This window comes from Salvelinus alpinus, chromosome 2 (assembly GCF_045679555.1).
Source record: "Salvelinus alpinus chromosome 2, SLU_Salpinus.1, whole genome shotgun sequence".
In the NCBI taxonomy this organism is placed as follows: Eukaryota; Metazoa; Chordata; class Actinopteri; order Salmoniformes; family Salmonidae; genus Salvelinus; species Salvelinus alpinus.
The window spans coordinates 92351906-92370611 of record NC_092087.1 but is presented as its reverse complement, the minus strand read 5'-3'; the positions used below and the strand labels follow the sequence as shown (position 1 = coordinate 92370611).

At 42.5% G+C, this 18706-nt stretch overlaps 1 protein-coding gene and 1 long non-coding RNA gene across 2 annotated transcripts; one reads left to right on the top strand and one right to left on the bottom strand.

Moving 5' to 3' along the window:
- Window positions 1-3813: 3813 nt before the first annotated feature.
- On the bottom strand, window positions 3814-10745 carry LOC139568254 (uncharacterized). The gene is made up of 4 exons (XR_011673555.1): window positions 9675-10745; window positions 5945-6042; window positions 4941-5081; window positions 3814-4407 (listed from the first exon to the last, which is right to left on the bottom strand). It is a non-coding gene; the product is annotated as an uncharacterized lncRNA (long non-coding RNA).
- A 77-nt stretch (window positions 10746-10822) lies between these two features.
- Window positions 10823-13025, top strand: LOC139568253 (claudin-9-like). Its single transcript, XM_071390005.1, has 2 exons — window positions 10823-11042; window positions 11307-13025. The coding sequence occupies exon 2, from the start codon at window positions 11712-11714 to the stop codon at window positions 12363-12365; it is 654 nt and encodes a 217-aa protein (XP_071246106.1). The 5' UTR covers window positions 10823-11042; window positions 11307-11711; the 3' UTR covers window positions 12366-13025.
- Window positions 13026-18706: the final 5681 nt, after the last annotated feature.

Sequence of the window (18706 nt, the reverse complement as noted above, 5' to 3'; positions counted from 1 at the left end):
TTGTCAGATTGTCCCTTCATAAACTCAGAGCGTTGTCAGGTTGTCCCTTCATAAACTCAGAGTGTTGTCACATTGTCCCTTCATAAACTCAGAGTGTTGTCAGATTGTCCCTTCATAAACTCAGAGTGTTGTCAGATTGTCCCTTCATAAACTCAGAGTGTTGTCAGATTGTCCCTTCATAAACTCAGAGCGTTGTCAGATTGTCCCTTCATAAACTCAGAGCGTTGTCAGATTGTCCCTTCATAAACTCAGCGCGTTGTCAGATTGTCCCTTCATAAACTCAGAGTGTTGTCAGATTGTCCCTTCATAAACTCATAAACTGACAGATATGAGAGCAGGGTTTACTGATTCCATCACAGATATGAGAGCACGGTTTACTGATTCCATGACAGATATGAGAGCAGGGTTTACTGATTCCATGACAGATATGAGAGCAGGGTTTACTGATTTCATGACAGATATGAGAGCAGGGTTTACTGATTCCATGACAGATATGAGTGCAGGGTTTAATGATTCCATGACAGATATGAGAGCAAGGTTTACTGATTCCATGACAGATATGAGAGCAGAGTTTACTGATTCCATGACAGATATGAGAGCAGGGTTTACTGATTTCATGACAGATATGAGAGCAGGGTTTACTGATTCCAAGACAGATATGAGAGCAGGGTTTACTGATTCCATAACAGATATGAGAGCAGGGTTAACTGATTCCATGACAGATATGAGAGCAGGGTTAACTGATTCCAGGACAGATATGAGAGCAGGGTTTACTGATTCCATGACAGATATGAGAGCAGGGTTTACTGATTCCAGGACAGATTGAGCCGACAGCAATAACAACATAGTTGAGATTAGTAGTGACCAGGGCCCGTAGGAGTGCTGATCTAGCATCAGATTGGACTTTAGATCATAATGAATATATGGACAGATCCTAGATCAGTACTCCTACTCTGAGGTACTTTCTGGATACGGGCTGTGATCTTTGCCAGAATGTGTTGGGTTGACAGTCACTGGATCGGGGTTCTAGTAGGATCACTATGTTTGTTTACATAAACAATGATTTGATAATGTATATATGGTGATCTAGTCATTAGTTCTTGTTGCTGTTATTTGTAAGGATTTTACAGGGTAGGATGAAGGTCTTTCATTGGCCTGGCAAAAACTACTGTCACACAATATCTGAATACTTGGTCAGCTGAAATCAGGGAAAGATATTTCTGGATGAATCTCTGTTTTAATCCCTTCATGACTAACAGGTTCAGACCCATATTAGGACTGACTTCACAGAAGTAGGTTAGCACTGGTGATGAATATGAAGGTTTCATCTCTCTTTAAAAATAATCAATATATTCTCTGTTTCTTTTCTCTTTTTATTGGGATTTTATTCACTTCTAAATGATTCATAATTAAAGTTTGATAATTGCATCAAGAAACAAGACCCACCACTTAAGCCCTTCTATCTATACATGTTCAAAATGTTTTATCCTCCAAATGTCTGTATAAAAGTAGATCTACACATGGTGTCTGTCTGTATAAAAGTAGATCTACACATGGTGTCTGTCTGTATAAAAGTAGATCTACACATGGTGTCTGTCTGTATAAAAGTAGATCTACACATGGTGTCTGTCTGTGTAAAAGTAGATCTACACATGGTGTCTGTCTGTATAAAAGTAGATCTACACATGGTGTCTGTCTGTATAAAAGTAGATCTACACATGGTGTCTGTCTGTATAAAAGTAGATCTACACATGGTGTCTGTCTGTATAAAAGTAGATCTACACATGGTGTCTGACTGTATAAAAGTAGATCTACACATGGTGTCTGTCTGTATAAAAGTAGATCCATAGCCTACACATGGTGTCTGTCTGTATAAAAGTAGATCTACACATGGTGTCTGTCTGTATAAAAGTAGATCTACACATGGTGTCTGTCTGTATAAAAGTAGATCTACACATGATGTCTGTCTGTATAAAAGTAGATCTACACATGGTGTCTGTCTGTATAAAAGTAGATCTACACATGGTGTCTGTCTGTATAAAAGTAGATCTACACATGGTGTCTGTCTGTATAAAAGTAGATCCATGCACTACACATGGTGTCTGTCTGTATAAAAGTAGATCCATGCACTACACATGGTGTCTGTCTGTATAAAAGTAGATCTACACATGGTGTCTGTCTGTATAAAAGTAGATCTACACATGGTGTCTGTCTGTATAAAAGTAGATCCATGCACTACACATGGTGTCTGTCTGTATAAAAGTAGATCCATAGCCTACACATGGTGTATGTCTTTATAAAAGTAGATCTACACATGGTGTCTGTCTGTATAAAAGTAGATCTACACATGGTGTCTGTCTGTATAAAAGTAGATCTACACATGGTGTCTGTCTGTATAAAAGTAGATCCATGCACTACACATGGTGTCTGTCTGTATAAAAGTAGATCCATGCACTACACATGGTGTCTGTCTGTATAAAAGTAGATCTACACATGGTGTCTGTCTGTATAAAAGTAGGTCTACACATGGTGTCTGTCTGTATAAAAGTAGATCCATGCACTACACATGGTGTCTGTCTGTATAAAAGTAGATCCATAGCCTACACATGGTGTATGTCTTTATAAAAGTAGATCCATAGCCTACACATGGTGTCTGTCTGTATAAAAGTAGATCCATGCACTACACATGGTGTCTGACTGTATAAAAGTAGATCTATACATGGTGTCTGTCTGTATAAAAGTAGATCTACACATGGTGTCTGTCTGTATAAAAGTAGATCCATAGCCTACACATGGTGTCTGTCTGTATAAAAGTAGATCCATAGCCTACACATGGTGTCTGTCTGTATAAAAGTAGATCCATGCACTACACATGGTGTCTGTCTGTATAAAAGTAGATATACACATGGTGTCTGTCTGTATAAAAGTAGATCCATAGCCTACACATGGTGTCTGTCTGTATAAAAGTAGATCTACACATGGTGTCTGTCTGTATAAAAGTAGATCTACACATGGTGTCTGTCTGTATAAAAGTAGATCTACACATGGTGTCTGTCTGTATAAAAGTAGATCCATAGCCTACACATGGTGTCTGTCTGTATAAAAGTAGATCTACACATGGTGTCTGTCTGTATAAAAGTAGATCTACACATGGTGTCTGTCTGTATAAAAGTAGATCTACACATGGTGTCTGTCTGTATAAAAGTAGATCTACACATGGTGTCTGTCTGTATAAAAGTAGATCTACACATGGTGTCTGTCTGTATAAAAGTAGATCTACACATGGTGTCTGTCTGTATAAAAGTAGATCTACACATGGTGTCTGTCTGTATAAAAGTAGATCTACACATGGTGTCTGTCTGTATAAAAGTAGATCCATGCACTACACATGGTGTCTGTCTGTATAAAAGTAGATCTACACATGGTGTCTGTCTGTATAAAAGTAGATCTACACATGGTGTCTGTCTGTATAAAAGTAGATCTACACATGGTGTCTGTCTGTATAAAAGTAGATCCATGCACTACACATGGTGTCTGTCTGTATAAAAGTAGATCCATAGCCTACACATGGTGTATGTCTTTATAAAAGTAGATCCATAGCCTACACATGGTGACTGTCTGTATAAAAGTAGATCCATGCACTACACATGGTGTCTGTCTGTATAAAAGTAGATCTACACATGGTGTCTGTCTGTATAAAAGTAGATCTACACATGGTGTCTGTCTGTATAAAAGTAGATCCATAGCCTACACATGGTGTCTGTCTGTATACAAGTAGATCCATAGCCTACACATGGTGTCTGTCTGTATAAAAGTAGATCCATGCACTACACATGGTGTCTGTCTGTATAAAAGTAGATCTACACATGGTGTCTGTCTGTATAAAAGTAGATCTACACATGGTGTCTGTCTGTATAAAAGTAGATCCATAGCCTACACATGGTGTCTGTCTGTATAAAAGTAGATCCATGCACTACACATGGTGTCTGTCTGTATAAAAGTAGATCTACACATGGTGTCTGTCTGTATAAAAGTAGATCTACACATAGTGTCTGTCTGTATAAAAGTAGATCCATAGCCTACACATGGTGTCTGTCTGTATAAAAGTAAATCCATGCACTACACATGGTGTCTGTCTGTATAAAAGTAGATCCATAGCCTACACATGGTGTCTCCCAGTGAATCAGGGGCTCCACCAGTTCCTGACCAGTCCTGTTGTAAACCATATCAACGCCCCTGTCAACCCTCCCATGACAACACCCCCAAAATCACCTGTCAGAACCCCCATCAACAACCCCGTCCCTATGGCGACGAAGAGCTCCAATCTGTCACCGACGATTCTCTGCCTGTCCTCCTTCCTCCACTGGTATCTGTAGCGCTCCCTCTCCTCCACCTCATTGGTCCGCACTGCCAAGAGAAAGACACACCCCTCTTTACTCACAGGGGAAAACAGTCACCAAGGTGGAAGAGATCTATGTTCTTTGAGGAAAGTGTATGAAAAATAACCTCATAAATACTATATTGTTCTGTATTTTACTGTAGTTTACTGTATTTTAACTATAGTGAATAAGTATAATTAAGTAAATCGCACAGATTATTTATTCAACGTATTTCACAAATCACCGTTGTATGGAGTGCTTTCACTAAAAGACTGAAAAGGAGATATTTCTATTTATGGAGAAAGATGAAGTAGCCCCTATACACTGATCTGAGGTCAGTTTTGTGTTTTGGGCCTATAAGTAGGACCTGACAGGATTGGATAGGTTGGAGAAAGATGAAGTAGCCCCCATACACTGATCTGAGGTCAGTTTTGTGTTTTGGGCCTATAAGTAGGCCCTGACAGGAATGGATAGGTTGGAGAAAGATGAAGTAGCCCCTATACACTTATCTGAAGTGGACAATATAGAATGTAGTATGTTGTTTAATGTTGAGTCACTCACCCACTGTAGGATTCTGGAAAACAGCGGTGCTCTGTGCAGTTCTGACCAGTTCATTTTGGTAGCATGCCTGCATTTGGCTCTGGACTCTATCTCCCATGGTCCTTTGCTGATACTCCTCTGGCTTCTCCCTAGTGAGACTGGCTGATGAGGTGGGAAATGTAGTCATTGGACTTTTGTTCTGTTATGTAACATTCTCCACATTAGAGTCTGGCCTGAGCAAGGCACTGGTACATAGACACACTATCTACAAATCACTGGTACATAGACACACTATCTACAAATCACTGTCAATTCCAAACAACTACCCATTATCATGTGATCATTACTCGTTAAGACCAGAATCTATACAGCAGTTTTATATTTCATGGGTTATTTAAGCAAAAAGGCCCAAGGGGGTGTGGTATATGGCAAATATACCACAGCTAATGGCTGTTCTTATGCACAACGCAATGCAGAGTTAGCCGTGGTATATCGACCATATACCACAAACCCCTGAGGAGCCTTATTGCTATTATGAACGGGTTACCAATGTAATTGGAGCAGTAAAAATACACGTTTTGTCATACCCGTGGTATACGATATGATATACAACGGCTTTCAGCCAATCAGCATTCAGGGCTCGAACCACACAGTTTATAATGTTACTTAATTATTCCTAAGTTATTAATTATTATGTTTAAAATCAAATCACATTGTAATGGTCACATACACATATTTAGCAGATGTTATTGCAGGTGTTCTTAACTCCAACAGTGAAGTAGTATCTAACAATTCACAACAATACACACAAATCTAAAAGTAAAACAATAAAATTAAGAAATATAGAAATATATTTATGAATGTGTATTTTAATGATATAATCAACCAAGAAAGTGTTGCCTACTAGTTATTGAAATTAACAGGAATACACAGGTGAGTGTCAACATGCACTACAATAGGATATTTTATGATTTATCAACGTTTAGTTTACGAAGTAAGGAAATCAAGAATAGTTCGGAACTTACTCAGACTCACTTCCATCTCAGCTCAGCCGGGGAAAAAGAGACTCTCACAACATGTGATGTTATCACACCACACTGAGGAAGTTATGAATAAAATATTGCTGAAAGAGCAAATCACAAATTGTCAGGTGATCCAACACATGTAGACGACAAGTCTAGGACCAAAAGGCTCCTTAACAGCTTCTACCCCCGAGCCATAAGTCTGCTGATCAACTTATCATATGGCCACCAGACTATTTACATTGACCCCCCCCCCCCCCCCCCTCCATTTGTTTTTTTACACTGCTGCTACTCGCTGTTATTATCTATGCATAGTCACTTCACCCACACCTACATGTACAAATTACCTCGACTAACCTGTGCTCCCGCACATTGACTCAGTACCGGTACCCCCTGTAGATAGCCTCCACACTGACTCAGTACCGGTACCCCCTGTAGATAGCCTCCACACTGACTCAGTACCGGTACCCCCTGTATATAGCCTCCACACTGACTCAGTACCGGTACCCCCTGTAGATAGCCTCCACACTGACTCAGTACCGGTACCCCCTGTATATAGCCTCCACACTGACTCAGTACCGGTACCCCCTGTATATAGCCTCCACATTGACTCTGTACCGGTACCCCCTGTAGATAGCCTCCACACTGACTCAGTACCGGTACCCCCTGTATATAGCCTCCACACTGACTCAGTACCGGTACCCCCTGTATATAGCCTCCACACTGACTCAGTACCGGTACCCCCTGTATATAGCCTCCACACTGACTCAGTACCGGTACCCCCTGTATATAGCCTCCACACTGACTCAGTACCGGTACCCCCTGTAGATAACCTCCACACTGACTCAGTACCGGTACCCTCTGTATATATCCTCCACACTGACTCAGTACCGGTACCCCCTGTATATATCCTCCACACTGACTCAGTACCGGTACCCCCTGTATATAGCCTCCACACTGACTCAGTACCGGTACCCCCTGTATATAGCCTCCACACTGACTCAGTACCGGTACCCTCTGTATATATCCTCCACACTGACTCAGTACCGGTACCCCGTGTATATATCCTCCACACTGACTCAGTACCGGTACCCCCTGTATATAGCCTCCACACTGACTCAGTACCGGTACCCCCTGTATATAGCCTCCACATTGACTCAGTACCGGTACCCCCTGTATATAGCCTCCACACTGACTCAGTACCGGTACCCCCTGTATATAGCCACATTATTGTTACGTTATTGTGTTACTTTTTATTATTTTTTGCTTTAGTTTATTTGTTAAATATTTTCTTCAACTCTTCTTGAACTGCATTGTTGGTTCAGGGCTTGTAAGTCAGCATTTCACGGTAAAGTCTACACTTGTTGTATTCAGCACGTGACAAATAGTTTGATTTGATTACACATATCCTAGACTCTATCAGGTGAACCATGAATGGAATGTTATAATATCTGTACATTATAGGAACACCTGTAATGACAAAAGTACAATGATTAATGTTTTGCTTGAGATTAAGAATCAGTGGTAGACACTTTGTAAGTGCATGAAGAGGTCAACTGTACAAAAGTCAAATGTCTTTGTGTTGAAACTATACTTTCAGTTCCTGTTGATACTATGTTCCAGTCTTACTTCTGCAATAGGAGGAAGAAGGATTGAGAAACTAACTGCAATTAACAATGAGCTGACATCCACCTTGCAGAGACATCTTTGTATTAGCAACTATTGATGATGAGCTTATATGGTATTAAAGTTAAGGGACATCACCCTGGGCGGGGTGATCCTCAGTAGGGGATAAAAAGGGAAAACACCATCTTTTGAACTGATTGTCTTACTTGCAAATTGCTGTAAGTGTATACTCCGGGTTGCAATCCTTATTAAACAAACTAACCTCTGATCAAAGAAGTTTCCTGTTGTCTCTTGTATGAACAACCATCACATGTAGACTACACACATCCTAGACTCTATCAGGTGTACCATCACATGTAGACTACACACATCCTAGACTCTATCAGGTGAACCCTCACATGTAGACTACACACATCATAGACTCTATCACGTTAACCATCACATGTAGACTACACACATCCTAGACTCTATCAGATGAACCATCACATGTAGACAACACACATCCTAGACTCTATCAGGTGAACCATCACATGTAGACTACACACATCATAGACTCTATCAGGTGAACCATCACATGTAGACTACACACATCCTAGACTCTATCAGGTGAACCATCACATGTAGACTACACACATCCTAGACTCTATCAGGTGAACCATCACATGTAGACTACACACATCATAGACTCTATCAGGTGAACCATCACATGTAGACTACACACATCCTAGACTCTATCAGGTGAACCATCACATGTAGACTACACACATCCTAGACTCTATCAGGTGAACCATCACATGTAGACTACACACATCCTAGACTCTATCAGGTGAACCATCACATGTAGACTACACACATCCTAGACTCTATCAGGTGAACCATCACATGTAGACTACACACATCCTAGACTCTATCAGGTGAACCATCACATGTAGACTACACACATCCTAGACTCTATCAGGTGAACCATCACATGTAGACTACACACATCCTAGACTCTATCAGGTGAACCATCACATGTAGACTACACACATCCTAGACTCTATCAGGTGAACCATCACATGTAGACTACATACATCCTAGACTCTATCAGGTGTACCATCACATGTAGACTACACACATCCTAGACTCTATCAGGTGAACCATCACATGTAGACTACACACATCCTAGACTCTATCAGGTGAACCATCACATGTAGACTACACACATCATAGACTCTATCAGGTGAACCATCACATGTAGACTACACACATCCTAGACTCTATCAGGTGAACCATCACATGTAGACTACACACATCCTAGACTCTATCAGGTGTACCATCACATGTAGACTACACACATCCTAGACTCTATCAGGTGTACCATCACATGTAGACTACACACATCCTAGACTCTATCAGGTGTACCATCACATGTAGACTACACACATCATAGACTCTATCAGGTGAACCCTCACATGTAGACTACACACATCATATACTCTATCAGGTGAACCATCACATGTAGACTACACACATCCTAGACTCTATCAGGTGAACCCTCACATGTAGACTACACACATCCTAGACTCTATCAGGTGAACCATCACATGTAGACTACACACATCACAGAAATAGATTCCCCCCAAAATCACACATTACACATTTTCAATCTGCTACACTGGAAGAGCAACATTTATGACTCATACACTATGAGCATTTACATTATTTGAAACGGTCACCATTTTATGCTTTCTCATCAGCTAATCTTTAACATGAATTTTAATTGAGGCCATCTGATTTCTCCTGAGAACAGCAGGATCTAGACAATATAACGCATTGAACATGGACTCAACTGACATTTTAATCACTTTAGAATTATTAAAACATCCGACAAAGCATTTTGGGGGGTTAACGATATATTTTAAAAACGTTAGAGATTAAAATATGACCTCGCCAACACAAGGGAGCCTCACGGATCCTGCGCTTATCTTTTCAGCGGAGACACATTTGGAAATCATTTATAAGCAATATGTTTTATATCTCTCTTATCTCTAAGGGTTTTCTTTGTAAAATTACACGTAAAATCAGTTTAAACACACTAACTTTGAAAGTTTCAGATTTTAAGTACCTGTTTCAGGTGATCTGTGGCAAGACTGTAGTCCAAGGTGTTATCAAGATATTTCCGGGGTGTGATAACATCAATAAAACCTAAGGTTCAAAGTTTTACTTCTCCTGCAACAACAGAATATTAACACTTTAACTGCTGAAATACATGATGGAAGACATGAACTGAATCTAGAATGTTAACACTTTAACTGCTGAAATACATGATGGAAGACATGAACTGAATCTAGAATGTTAACACTTTAACTGCTAAAATACATGATGGAAGACATGAACTGAATCTAGAATGTTAACACTTTAACTGCTGAAATACATGATGGAAGACATGACCTGAATCTAGAATGTTAACACTTTAACTGCTGAAATACATGATGGAAGACATGAACTGAATCTAGAATGTTAACACTTTAACTGCTGAAATACATGATGGAAGACATGAACTGAATCTAGAATGTTAACACTTTAACTGCTGAAATACATGATGGAAGACATGACCTGAATCTAGAATGTTAACACTTTAACTGCTAAAATACATGATGGAAGACATGAACTGAATCTAGAATATTAACACTTTAACTGCTGAAATACATGATGGAAGACATGACCTGAATCTAGAATATTAACACTTTAACTGCTGAAACACATGATGGAAGACAAACTGAGTCAGACGGTAATACAGAGAAGTACCGTATGGAGAATGATAGTTTCATATAGTTCATGAAAAACACACAAACCCTTGTCAGTCTGTGGGACATAACGTTGCATTGTGTTGCTAATCTGTTATGCATGTGTGTGTGTGTGCCAGTATGTGTGTGTGTGTGCCAGTATGTGTGTGCATGCTAGTGTGTGTAGTGTGTGGGTGTATGGATGTGTGTCTGTGCCTGGGTGTGACATAGTGGCCAGCCGGCTGCTGCTCCCCTCCTACACGTGTGTGTGTGTGTGTGTGTGTGCGTGTGTGTGTGCGTGTGTGCGTGTGTGTGTGCGTGTGTGCGTGTGTGTGTGTGTGTGTGTGTGTGTGTGTGTGTGTGTGTGTGTGTGTGTGTGTGTGTGTGTGTGTGTGTGTGTGTGTGTGTGTGTGTGAGAGAGACATAGTACCCAGCCCAGCTGAGTCTCCTCCCTCTCCTCTGTGTTGAGCTGTGCTCCAGTGAGACACTCTGGTCAGTCTGTGTGTTTGACAGGGGAAATAACACCATCACAGACCTCTGCTAATACACAGTGTTACACTACACAGGACAGACCTCTGCTAATACACAGTGTTACACTACACAGGACAGACCTCTACTACTACACAGTGTTACACTACCCAGGACAGGACAGGACTCTTCATTCTGTCCACTGGTACAGAGCAGCAGATCCTCTGGGGTTTGGAATAGTAAGTATTATCAGGATTATCTCTGTAACTGTTTTATCATTTCAGAAGGACTGCGTTGATTCTGTTGCTTTCTGAAATGTGAAAGAGTCACAAGTTACTGGTTATTACGTTATATAATAACATGTTATCGCATGTTATCAGGCTAATATGTTGGGACATGTTATAATTTTAATATGTTGGGAATTGTTATTATGTGTGTATACATTAAAACCTAAACATAGGTTCAGAGTATTTACCATGTATTTCTTCATCATGTCCTGGCAGGAATATTGTTTTTGCTGTTGACCCGTCTGAGGATGTGGAAGAGGAGGGGTTTATGGTGACCGTCACTGTTTCTACCATAAGACACAGAACTACTGGATATTCAACCCAGAGGAAAGAGACAGATACATTCCTGCAACAGTCCTGGGACGTACAAGAACATTTTATCAAGGGGAACTTCTGTCACCTGTAATCGTTGTTTTGAAGAAGAGAGGAGGTTTGAAACCATCTTGGCAACACTCATCATCTAGTGAAAACCAGGGAAAACACACCAGGCTCAGACCAGGCCCAGACCAGGCCCAGACCAGGCTCAGACCAGGCCCAGACCAGGCTCAGACCAGGCTCAGACCAGGCCCTGTTGCAAACAAAGTTCTTGAACAGAACTGTTTGGGACTTTTGCACGTCGCCATGGCGTCCACAGGTCTACAGCTACTTGGCCTCCTATTGGCCGTGATGGGATGGGTGGGCGGGGCTCTCGTCTGCGCCGCCCCCTTGTGGCGAGTCTCCGCCTTCGCGGGCGGGGAGATCGTGATCGCCCAGGTTCTATGGGAGGGGCTATGGATGACGTGTTTGTCTCAGAGTACGGGACAGATCCAGTGTAAGACTTACGACTCTACCCTGGCCCTCCCCATCTCCGCCCAGGTGTCCCGTACCCTCTCCGTGCTCTCCCTCCTCCTCTGCCTCTTCGCCCTCCTGCTTGGCGTGGCTGGGGCTAAGTGCACCAAGTGTCTAGGGGAAGGAGCCTACTCGTCCAAGGCTAGGCTAGCCCGCATGGCTGGGGCTCTGTTCTTCTTCTCCGGGCTGCTCTATCTGATACCCATCTGCTGGACGGCCTACGCCGTGGTCAGGGATTTTTACGATCCGAAAGTCGCCGCGCCGCTGAAGAGAGAGTTAGGCCCCGCCTTGTATCTAGGCTGGGGGGCGGGAGTTCTTCTGCTGGTGGGAGGGGCTCTGCTGAACGCAGGCTCCTCCCCTCCAGGGGTTAGGGCAACGCCTACTTTTGGGGGAGGTGGGAGGAGTAACCCACTGCCTGTGGTGGTAGAGGAGAAGGAGTATGTCTGAACCATGCCACACCAGGGTTGTGTTCATTACTTTGAGAGGAAATGGACTGAAACAGGGAGGGACTACCTGAACGTGTCCAATAAGAAATGTTCATTGTCCATTGTAAAACATTTTGCAACATTATGCCCTAATGAATACAACCCCATCACTAAACGCTTAGTGGAGAGACAGGTCAAAATGTAAATAAGAAAATGCTTATGATTACGTTTCATGTGCATGTGCATGATTATTCTCCATTTCTTAAGACCACTTGTAGACAGCTTTGTTATTTTGTTATGACATCATCTTCTAGTTGTTTTTATTATGACATCATCTTCTAGTTGTTTTTATTATGACATCATCTTCTAGTTGTTTTTATTATGACATCATCTTCTAGTTGTTTTCATTATGACATCATCTTCTAGTTGTTTTCATTATGACATCATCTTCTAGTTGTTTTTATTATGACATCCTCTTCTAGTTGTTTTCATTATGACATCATCTTCTAGTTGTTTTTATTATGACATCATCTTCTAGTTGTTTTCATTATGACGTCATCTTCTAGTTGTTTTCATTATGACGTCATCTTCTAGTTGTTTTTATTCTGATTTGAGTTTTCTGTGTTAACTTCTTCTTGGTGAGTGTAATTTATACATGAAATAATAAAGTGTTTTACAACATGTTTGTTTAGCTACTGCACTCATATATTTACAAGTTGTTCATTTCAGCTACTGCACTCATATTTACAAGTAGTTCATTTCAGCTACTGTACTCATATATTTACATGTTGTTTGTTTAGCTACTGCACTCATATATTTACATGTTGTTTGTTATGCTTCTGCACTCATATATTTACAAGTTGATTGTTTAGCTACTGCACACATATATTTACAAGTTGTTTTTTTAGCTACTGCACTCATATATTTACAAGTTGTTTGCCAGAGTAGAAGGACAATGTATGATGTACTTGTGCCAGTGTGGGAGGTGAAATGCATTGTGGGATGTGTTAATAACTAAGTGTTTATTAATGTGACATAACTGACATCGCTCAGATTCCACTGTGCCCCCTCTCTCTTTCTCTCCCCCCCCCTCTCTCTCTCTCTCTCTGTGTGTGCGTATGTCTGACATGTGTTTGTGTGTATGCCAGACTCCTTGTGTGGGCAGTGTGTGTGCATGTGCGTGTATGTTCTGGAGAGCCCACACATAGGCAGTGTTTGTGTGTGTGTGTATATTTGTGTGTTGCATACAGAGTGGTTGTACAGTAGCACAAAGGCAGAGTACAGGACACAGACAAAGACCATCTGTATAACATGTGCCAGGACGCGAGTCACCCCCACCATATTAACCCAGTCACGTGAACACATACGACAGCATAGAAACAGAATCTATAGACTGGGCTCTCCCCATTCAAGTCAATGAAAGTTCCAGGGATAGAGGTTCCAAGCCCTTTCTAGAGATTCTATTTCTATGATACTTCCATATAACAACAATGGACTCCGTTATTACAGGGCTTTCCAGACCTGCGTTAAAATACTATCTGAAATCTTCCAAATACTATTTAGCGATTGGTGTGGTGGGAGGGCTGCCGTCTTATCGGCTCTTAACCAATCATGCTATTTTGTTTGTCTTTTTGCGTTGTTCGTAACTTCTTTTGTACATACTGTTGCTGCTACCGTCTCTTATGACTGAAAAGACCTTCTGGACATCAGAACGGGGATTACTTACCTCAAACTGGACGAGGAGTTCTTCTTCAATGAGTCGACACAAGGGATATACTACCGACACCCGACCAGGCCAAATCCCCGTGATTCGCTGGAAAAGGAAACACAGGTTTTTGCGGAAAATATCAGGATGCCTTGTGAGGATTAAGTGACGAGTGGCTAATCTGCCCTTACCTTCCGTTCTGCTAGCTAACGTTCAATCGCTGGGAAATAAATAGGACAAACTGAAAGCGTGTACTAATATATCCTACCAACGGGACATTAAACATTTTAATATCTTATGTTCCACTGAGTCATATATGTACGACGAAATTAAGAACATAGGGGTTATACACTCTATCGGCAGGACAGAACAGCAGCCTCTGGTAAGACATGGGGGGGCCTATGCATTTATGTAAACAACAGCTGGTGCACGATATCTAAGGAAGTCTCAAGGTTTTGCTCGCCTGAGGTAGAGTATCTCATGATAAGCTGTAGAATTCAATATCTACCAAGAGAGTTTTCATCTGTATTTTTCATAGCTGTCTACATACCACCACAGACCAAGGCTGGCACTAAAACCACACTCAATGAGCTGTATTCCGTCATAAGCAAACAGGAAAACGCTCATCCAGAGGTGGCGCTCCTAGTGGCAGGCGACTTTAATGCAGGGAGACTTAAATCAGTTTTACCTCATTTCTATCAACATGTTAAATGTGCAACCAGAGGGGAAAGAATTCTAGACCACCTTTACTCCACACACAGAGACGCATACAAAGCTCTCCCTCTCCCTCCATTTGGGAAATCTGACCATTACGCTATCCTCCTGATTCCTGCTTACAAGCAAGAGTTAAAACAGGAAGCACCAGTGACTCGGTCTATAAAAAAGTGGTCAGATGAAGCAGATGCTAAACTACAGGACTGTTTTGCTAGCACAGACTGGAATATGTTCCGGGATTCTTCTGATGGCATTGAGGAGTACACCACATCAGTCACTGGCTTTATCAATAAGTGCAACGAAGATGGCAACGGCTCCGACGCTCGTCGGATGTGGCAGGGCTTGCAAACTATTACAGACTACAAAGGGAAGCACAGCCGAGAGCTGCCCAGTGACACGAGCATACCAGATGAGCAAAATAACTTCTATGCTCACTTCGAGGCAAGTAACACTGAAACATGCATGAGAGCATCAGCTGTTCCAGACGACTGTGTGATCACGCTCTCCGCAGCCGATGTGAGTAAGGTCTTTAAACAGGTCAACATTCACAAGGCTGCTGGGCCAGACGAATAACCAGGACTTGTACTCCGACCATGCGCTGACCAAATAGCAAGTGTCTTCACTGACATTTTCAACCTCTCCCTTTCTGACTCTGTAATACCAACATGTTTCAAGCAGACCACCATAGTCCCAGTGCCGAAGAACACTAAGGTAACCTGCCTAAATGACTACAGACCCGTAGCACTCACGTCTGTAGCCATGAAATGCTTTGAAAGGCTGGTCAAGGCTGACATCAAAACCATTATCCCAGAAACCCTAGACCCACTCCAATTTGCATACCGCCCCAACAGATCTACAGATGACGCAATCTCTATTGCACTCCACACTGCCCTTTCCCACTTGGACAAAAGGAACACCTATGTGAGAATGCTATGCATTGACTGCAGCTCAGCGTTCAACACCATAGTGTCCTCAAAGCTCATCACTTAGCTAAGGACCCTGGGACTAAACACCTCCCTCTGCAACTGGAACCTGGACTTCCTGACGGGCCGCCCCCAGGTGGTAAGGGTAGGTAACAACACATCCACCATGCTGATCCTCAACACGGTGGCCCCTCAGGGATGCGTGCTGTCCCCTCCTGTACTCCCTGTTCACTCATAACTGCACATCCAGGCACAACTCCAACACCATCATTAAGTTTGCTGATGACACAACAGTGGTCGGCCTGATCACCGACAACGATGAGACAGCCTATATGGAGGAGGTCAGAGATCTGACCGTGTGGTGCAAGGACAAGAACCTCTCCCTCAACGTAATCAAGACAAAGGAGATGATGGTGAACTACAGGAAAAGGAGGACCGAACACGCCCCCATTCTCATTGACGGGGCTGTAGTGGAGTAGGTTGAGAGCTTCAAGTTCCTTGGCATCCACATCACCAACAAACTAACATGGTCCAAGCACACCAAGACAGTCGTGAAGAGGGCACTACAAAACCTGTTCCCCCTCAGGAGACTGAAAAGATTTGGGATTGGTCTGAAGATCCTCCAAAGGTTTTACAGCTGCACCATCGAGTGCATCCTGACGGGTTGCATCACTGCCTGGTATGGCAACTGCTCGGCCTCAGACCGCAAGACACTACAGAGGGTAGTGTGAACAGCCCAGTACATCATCTGTGCCAAGCTTCCTGCCATCCAGGACCTCTATAACAGGCAGTGTCAGAGGAAGGCCCTAAAAATTGTCAAAGACTCCAGCCTCCATCCCCACAGGAGGCCTTTTGGTAGGACGTCATTGTAAATAATATTTTTTTCTGAACTGACTTGCCTACTTAAATAAAGCTTGAATATTTTTTTGTTTGTTAAATAAGGTCTGGTGCTTTCCTCTGGGTCTCAAAGCGCTTTCCTCTGGGTCTCAAAGTACTTTCCTCTGGGTCTCAAAGTACTTTCCTCTGGGTCTCAAAGTACTTTCCTCTGGGTCTCAAAGTACTTTCCTCTGGGTCTCAAAGTACTTTCCTCTGGGTCTCAAAGCGCTTTCCTCTGGGTCTCAAAGCGCTTTCCTCTGGGTCTCAAAGCGCTTTCCTCTGGGTCTCAAAGTACTTTCCTCTGGGTCTCAAAGCGCTTTCCTCTGGGTCTCAAAGTACTTTCCTCTGGGTCTCAAAGTACTTTCCTCTGGGTCTCAAAGTACTTTCCTCTGGGTCTCAAAGTACTTTCCTCTGGGTCTCAAAGTACTTTCCTCTGGGTCTCAAAGCGCTTTCCTCTGGGTCTCAAAGCGCTTTCCTCTGGGTCTCAAAGCGCTTTCCTCTGGGTCTCAAAGCGCTTTCCTCTGGGTCTCAAAGTACTTTCCTCTGGGTCTCAAAGCGCTTTCCTCTGGGTCTCAAAGCGCTTTCCTCTGGGTCTCAAAGCGCTTTCCTCTGGGTCTCAAAGCGCTTTCCTCTGGGTCTCAAAGTACTTTCCTCTGGGTCTCAAAGTACTTTCCTCTGGGTCTCAAAGTACTTTCCTCTGGGTCTCAAAGCGCTTTAAAAAAAACTAACCCCATCCACTACCAATGTAACATTTTATTTAACCAGGCAAGACAGTTAAGAACAAATTCTTATTGACAATGATGGACGACGCTGGGCCAATTGTGTGCCGCCCCATGGGACTCCCAATCACAGCCGGTTGTGATACAGCCTGGAATCAAACCAGGGTGTCTGTTGAAACCTCAAGCACTGAGGTGAAGTTCCTTAGACTGCTGCGCCACCTGGGAGCCCAACATGTGGTATATCTGAGAAATGAACAACAGCCATGACAATTAATCCAAACTACAGTTCCCCTATATATCCACAAGGGGGCAGTAGATGTGTATTTTTCACAGGAACAAAGTCATCTTTCCCACAGAGAGAGCGGGTGTATCTCAATAGTCTAGTGGCTTACTCTCCGTGTCTCTCCGCTTGCCTTTGTGCTGATCTCAATACACAAGATAGGATAGCACACAGATAGCAATGTGAAGAATGGCTAATGGGCATTTGTCAAGTTATCTCATGTTCTATTCAGATGAAGGAAAGGAGACAGAAAAGGTTAGGAAGCCAAGCCAGACTATTGAGATGCATCCCCTACTGGACAAGCATCGCCATTGTTACTGAAACAGCATGGGGGTTTTAAGGGTCACATTCCGTAGTGAGTTGTTCTAAGTTTAGGGAAGCAAAGAAGAGACAAGTTAACTAGTCTCCTTATGAGCACAAGACATGGAAATTACATTTTTGGTTGAAAATGCCTATCAAATGCTATATGCTTAGGCTATTCAATGTTGTGACCTCAATACAAGTATGTGTGTGTAAGGGCGAGCATGTTAATTTGGACCGGGACCAAAGTTCCAGCACTTAAAAGAACTCTTTGCACCAGACAGGAATGTTACAGTGCGCAAAGAGATTCCAACCAAGTCAGCAGCGTGCACACACACAGATTGGGTCAACTTGCACCACCACCTCTATGCCACACACACACACAATAACTAATATAAAGTGTATATTTAAACACAGGGCATGTGGCCTTCTGTGTGACTCTTTAACAATGTTCTGATGAGTATTTGTCCTGGGGAATGCGAGGCGAGTTGGCAAACTCCTCCTGGCGCGAGGTCAGCATTACATAGAGGCATTCTGGAACAACGGTGGCTTTTAAACACGTTGAAGTGTTTGATATAAGATGTCAAGTTGTACTTTTACATGTTTATGTGTTGTTTTAGTAGCCTTCTGAGAAATGGCTCTAGGTATTGTCTAGCGCTCGCCAACAGGATGCCAAGTGACCCATACGTTTAACGGGTTACATTTTGGCTACAGTCAATGCGGATGTTATTGCATCTGTGACGGATGACACGAACAGCTCTCGGTCAAAAGCAATGCCAGAGAGTGCGGGAAACAACAGTAGAATAGATACTTTGTAACCCGTTTCAAATGGTTTCATCTAACCAT